A 6,937-nucleotide genomic window follows, 5' to 3' on the forward strand; every position below is an offset into this window, starting at 1 on the left:
TTTCAAGTCTTAAGCTATCACCTTGCAAGGATTTAGAGTCAAGTCTTCCACAAGCGATCCTTGGACATATCTCCCATTTATCAAGAGTGACAAATGCTCAATCCAATGTTAACTATCCTGTAATTACTTCCTGTGATACCCAATGCCTGCCCGCACACACCCCAGAGTCATCTCTGTTATGAATCGTGTTTGAACAGAGTCAAAGTATCACATTCCATAATCCAAAATCACTAATTAACAATCTTTTGAGTCTGAGAATTACTTATACCTATTAATACCAATGTGATGAACAAGTGACAAGGATAAATCCATCCATCCTGTTATCTGAAGTCGGGTCCCCAATCCTAATGAACTCCTTCACTGGATTCATGTAACTGTCCAGATATCTGCATATCTGAAGCTTGTGAGATCAGCTCTCTGTCTCGACAGAAAACATTGTTACATGCAAGTCTCTACAGTATTATGTCAATCCCTATTCAAAACATATTACTTGACTTGGGGTGGTTTTAAGTTTATTAGTTTATTATAATGTTTTGTCTCACTTCATGCTTGTATGAACACTTTATAATCACTTTAAATAAACTTAGGGATTTTATTTTATTAGACTTATTTAGTTCTTAAAATTAATTGCCTTTATATAGTTTGAAAACCATATCTTATTAAAACAAATGATATAAAGGACAATTCATTTACTTTATCAAAAAAAAAAAGAACAATTCATTTACAGCTGGTTTATATCCTAGAACAATTGACTATAGGACACTAAACCCCAACACAAAAGGTTCATGATCGTCATGTGAATGCTTATGGGAATGTTTTAGAAACATTTGGCTTTAGTCCAAGTGGGAGAATGTTAGGGTCTATGTCCTATAGGCAATTGTTTTAGGATATAAATATTAACGAATAAATTGTTTATTTAGTCATTTGTTTTAATAAGATATAATATAACTAAAACTATATATAAAATGCATTAATCTTTCATAAAGAAAGTAATCCTAAGTTTATTTAAGTAGTTATAAAGTGTTCATACAAGCATGAAGTGAGACTGTACTTTATAATAGGCCAATAAACTTAAAATCAACCCAAGTCAAGTAATATGTTATATGGGTTGGTATATTACTGTTGAGACTTGCATGTAACAGTGTTTTCTGTCAAGACAAAGATTTGATCTTACAAGCTTTAGATATGAAGATATTTAGACAGTTACATGGATCCAGTGAAAGAGTTCATTAGGATTGGGACCCGACTTGAGATACAGTATGGATTGCTTTATCTTAGTGTCAACTGTTCATCTAATTGGTATTAGTAGGTATAACTAATCCTCAGACTCAAACATTAATTAATTAGTGATTCTGGATTATGGAGTGTGATGCTTTGATTCTGTGCGAGCACGATCCGCTACAGAGGAGGCCCTAGGGTGTGTGAGAGCAGGGTTGGGTATCACATAAATTAATTGCAGAATAGTTAATGTCAGATTGAGCATTCGTACTCCTGATAAATGGGAGATATATCCATATGGCCGCTTGTGGTGAATTGACTGAAATCCTTGCAAGGTGATACATTTAAGAGTAGAAATAGAAATTTCACTTAACTTATCTTTCAGAGTAAATTCAACCTGTACAAGTAAAACAGACTCTTCGTTATATGTAACCTTGACACGTTCCATGGTTATAAGGAATTGACCAAAAGGATATAGATGATGAAGGATCGTATTATACTGCACATAATGCGGAAAGGTTAACGTCAGTTATCAACCTGACTTCTTATTTGCTCTGGGGGAATATCATAGGTTCTGCATATAACAGCTCGCGACTATATTCCGTTATATATATGTTGGAATTAATCAGGATGAATTAAATTTCAAAGGATATATGCGGCTAGTAGTAATAAGGACATAATGGGTCGCATATGGGACTTGGAACCAGAGGGCGAAACTGTAATTAGCGGGATAATACTAGATGGGCCGAAATTTAGTATGTAATTAGGGATAATTAATTTGATTAATAATTATAATTAGATTATAGGTGTGAATTAAATTAAAAGATTATCTGATAATATTAATTAGAGGTTTTAATGTGATTATAACTCTAATAAATTATCCCTAAAATAAATTAAATAACTAATTAAATTAGTGTTATTATCTAAATATAATTAGTTATTATTTAGATAATAAATAAGTATTTATTTAATTAGTAATTCTATTCCGAATTGAATTCTAATTGACTAATTAAATAATATATCTAGGGTTAGGATTTGAGAAGTCTATAAATAGACCCTCGCCTAGGAATTTCGACCAACACAAAAGCAAGAGGCTAAGGAATTGTTCCGAAATCATCCCGACTAAATTACTATCTTTCTTACTCTCTTTTTGATCTCGTATCGATTCCTTTAGAGGCAGTCATTGCGATTGCTATTATTAAGGTTGATTACTAACAGTTCTTCTTTTCTGTGTTAATCAAATTGTTCGTGGCTCACGGATTAAATCTAAGAAGTTGTGGGCACTTCGTTTGCAACTGTAGATAGTTCGTCAAACAATGTATTTCATTCTATCCCTCTTTATATGAAATAACAATTAACAGATCTTGAAAAAGGGAAATAGATAAAATTTTATTATTCCACTGCGCCTAGTCTTGTCTATTTTCCTTCATCGTGAACTCCCAGTTAGATATGGTTTTCTAGTGGGAGATGACGAAGAGGTTCCCGTATTAGACGACGAAACAAAGCCACTTGTACACAATATTTTCCTATAAATAGTCCAGAAGTTAGAGATACATACGTGATTCCATATTTATTCTCTTCTTACTAAATTGCTTTCAAGTTGGTATTATACTCTTAATACTTCACTCACTTAAGCATCGGAAAGGGTTCGTCGGATTCTGGTCCCTGTCTGACTGTTTATTGTGTTCTAAGTTCACTGGAGGTGGTTTACAAGGAAGATTTTGATATCGCGATATCAATTATATGTTACTTACATCTTATAAATGGACACATTAGTCTTTTTAGGAATTTATTAAAAAAAAAAAAAAAAAAAAAAAAAAAAAAAAAAAAAAAAAAAAAAAAGAAGGCAGTGGTTCACCATTTGAAGAATGATGAGGGGAGATCCCTTGAGCAAACTCATTCGATATAAAGAAAGAAATGAAAAAGTGGAGTAGAGGTTTCGAAACGTCTTCCGAAGAATGCGGCTACTTGCCGCCTCTTTAATTTGGCATGGCATGGGATGGGATGAGTGAATAATTAAATTTGGAAAGAGAGATTAGATTGAAAAAACCTAACACTAAAAAAAGGATAAACAGTTGGATGATTTGACCCATTTGTTGTTTTATGTTTAAATCCACATTATTTATTCCCTCATTGATTTCAGTTTTAGTTTACTACTTTATCTTATCTCTCTCTCTCTGGAGAATAGCTGTTTTCTTTTCTGTGAAAAGTCAGCGACTCTTCTTTTCTATCTCTCTCTGTACTGAAGACAAAAGAAGAAGAAGAAGAAGAAGTAAATTGCATGGTTGAATAAGTAATGGTATGTGAGGTTTGTTTTGGTAGGAGATGGAAAGTTTTCAAGGTGATTTAACAGATATATTCAGACCAAGTGGAGGAGAAGCTCATACTAATATCAATTGGGAATTCCAATCTCAATCTCAATCTCAATCTGATCCACTTTCTTCATCTCATTTTGGTGATCCTTTTTGTAACATAACAGATCCTCTTCTTCATCAACCTCACCCTGCTCCTGCTCCTGCTCCTGCTCCTGCTCCTGCTCCTCATAACACTCACCAAAAGCTCTTTCAGAATCAGACCAATAAAACCCCATGCGATATATTTTCCAGGATTCAGATCTCCCACAACAATCCTATTCCTAATTCTTCTTCTTCTTCTTCGCCTTCTCCCATGGTTTCAATTGATACCTCAAACACTTGCTTCATTCATAACTCTGCACCTCTTCAGATCTCTTCTCCACGGAATCTCGCTATCAAGAGAAGGTACCTAACTACTACTTTTTATTCTTTTTCTTCATTCATACATCTAAGGAGATCAAGTCAATTTTCTTTTTTTTGAATTAGCTAGGGTTTCTATCACTCTAAATTATGGATACTACACCACACACAAAATCTTACTACAGCTTAATCCAATCAACCTGAAAATTAACTCATCCTATCAATACACAATCTATGAGTATCTACATATAGAAACTTTACGTTTCAATGTCAATTTAATTTTTAACCTAAAAAAAAACTCCATAGACATGGTTGCTTTCAACCTGAAGATATATAATTTTGTTTTGGTATAATGAGCTCAGGAAGAGCCAGGCGAAAAAAGTGGTTTGTATTCCAGCACCAGCAGCTGCAAACAGCAGGCCCAGTGGAGAAGTGGTTCCATCTGATTTATGGGCATGGAGAAAGTATGGTCAGAAACCCATCAAGGGCTCTCCTTATCCAAGGTACGTACTATAACATTACAATCTTTTTTATTATCCTTTAACCTACTTTCTAAACATAAATTTTTTCTTTTTTTCAAATTCAATTCTACCAACACTTTCAATACAAAATAATATTCATTCATGCTTACTCCTAAATATTTTATTGTTTTAAATTTGCCTCACCAAGTTTAGATTTAGCTATCACATATGAAATGTAATGGTACAAACATTAATTATTCTAACATTTCCAATCAATGATATTTAACTATTATATCGGGAATTCCAAACATTAATTATGTTTAAAATATTTATTATGTCACTAACTATAAACAACCTGTAGAATAAGTTAATCATTAAAAAACTGTCAAGGTGTCTATTAGGTTTATTATGTTATGAAGTTAGAGGAATTGGGTTGCAAGTTGTTTTTGATAAATATGAGCAAAAGATTTCAGGATAAACTTTCGAATTTTTGCACTTTCAAACCCTATTTTGATTGAAAATGTGTCAACAATCAAAACTCATGGATATTCTTTGAATTCCGTCACGTTTCCACAAAATTTCATCGTTTAGGACCTTAAAAATACAAATTACTGTTTTTTAGGCCTTTTATGTAATTTTTCTTTTTTCTCCTTTAGAATTAGGTTTTAGGGCTTACTATATGAATACAAATTTATTTGGTTTTTTCCAAAGTTCTCGTTGAATTTTGAAGGTTTAAATCGGAAAACATGCGAGCTTCAATGATTCGGAATAAGTATGTTGATTTCTGTTGCATCATTATTATGTTAGTAATACAGTTACAAACAATCTACTAAGTGCACAAAACTTTTTTCAATTTAGAAGATTAGATATGCGAGTAAAATACGTTCAGATGGGGATAAAATTGACATTGCTTCGTTAAGATAAATATGCATCGCTACAATTATTATTTAGACACCTGTGGAAAGAAGAAGCAAAATTAAAAAATAATTTGAAATTAAGCATATATATATTTGATTAAGGTAGTTAAGTAACATTAAAATGCATGCAGGGGATACTATAGATGCAGTAGTTCAAAGGGATGTTCAGCAAGAAAACAAGTAGAGAGAAGCCGAACGGATCCAAACATGCTGGTGATCACATACACTTCAGAGCATAATCATCCTTGGCCAACTCAAAGAAATGCATTAGCTGGCTCTACCAGATCCCAACCACCAAAGACCAAGACAAAGGAAGAAGAACACATAATGCCTCCTGCACCTGCACCTGTCAAACAAGAGATTGAATACAGACCTACTTTGCCAGATTCTAACCATAACCAATCTGAAGATTTCTTTGCTGATTTGGGAGAAATTGAGCCTGACCCTCTTCATCTCTTGTTCACCCAACAAACCAAACCTTTGGATCCCTTCACCCTTTTTGATTCATAACATTTCAATCCCTAGATAAATTAATATATATATATATATACTTTTCTCCACCATGTACAGGAGATGGGGATTTTAGACTAAATTTAACATCATCCTACAGAACATAACAATTTTAAACCTAAAGTTTATAAGGGGGAATGCAAATTTCAAGCCTAGTTAATAGAAATAGAAGACATCTTCTATCAACAAGACTTGAAATTGACAGTTTTCTTAAACATTAGGCTTTGCAATTGTTGAGTTTTGTAGGCAGTCAGATGGTAAATTCACAGTCTCCCATCCCAATAAACTATAGATGTAAACTTGTATTGCAGGGGTTATTTACCAAAAGAGAGAGAGTGGTGGTTGGTTGATTGGGAGCAGAAGAAAAGAGTCCCACATTCCTTTTGGAATATTGGTGGATGGGACAGAAAGCTGAGGAACAGAAGATTTGAACAGTTAAAACAAGTACATCCATCAGACATGACTAGAAAGCTCAGCAGATGGGACTTGATGGCCCCTTTTTTTTCATCTTTTTAAGTGCCCTAAATTATTATTCATTCACTTGATGGGAAAAAAGCACAAGAGACGGAAGGAATTTCCATACATATTAATATTTTGGAAGAAAATAAAAAGCTTGACTTTTCTTATCAGTCTGTATATCTTTTATACAAAAGCTTGGGTTCCTCAGCTTTCTGTTTTTTTTATTATTTGTTATCCACCAAACTTATTTACTTTGTGTTAGTTATTAAAGATTAAAGATTAAAGATTAATAAAACGAGGTTTCCTTTCCATTTATGCATGTTTACTATTTTATCATTCTACGTCTCCACTTTCATTTTTTAATCACTTTAAGCTGTTTAAATAATTCATTATTCTGTAACTTTTTTTATTTACTTTTCCTTTTTGTAATAATACATTATAACTTTGGTTGGGGATAATGAGATATAAAATGAGGAGTTGGTGATTTCAACCATGTACCACTTGGTTATAGAAGAGTTCTTCTTTACATTCAAACCAACTATATCAACTTGATTTTCTATTATACAATACTACCCCATATTTTATAAGTATAAATAATACTCTCTTAGGAGGGCTACTAGGGACTGCACCGCTATTCCTCAGGAGTGGTGCTGGCGAC

At 33.1% G+C, this 6,937-nt stretch overlaps 1 protein-coding gene across 1 annotated transcript; it reads left to right on the forward strand.

Moving 5' to 3' along the window:
- The first annotated feature begins 3,386 nt into the window (after positions 1-3,386).
- LOC136209804 (probable WRKY transcription factor 14) lies at positions 3,387-6,572 on the forward strand. Its single transcript, XM_066001426.1, has 3 exons — positions 3,387-3,977; positions 4,295-4,435; positions 5,442-6,572. Exons 1-3 carry the CDS (start codon positions 3,544-3,546, stop codon positions 5,818-5,820), a joined length of 954 nt encoding a protein of 317 aa, XP_065857498.1. The 5' UTR covers positions 3,387-3,543; the 3' UTR covers positions 5,821-6,572.
- The last annotated feature ends 365 nt before the right edge of the window (positions 6,573-6,937 follow it).

Source organism: Euphorbia lathyris, chromosome 1, assembly GCF_963576675.1.
Source record: "Euphorbia lathyris chromosome 1, ddEupLath1.1, whole genome shotgun sequence".
Lineage (NCBI taxonomy): Eukaryota > Viridiplantae > Streptophyta > Magnoliopsida > Malpighiales > Euphorbiaceae > Euphorbia > Euphorbia lathyris.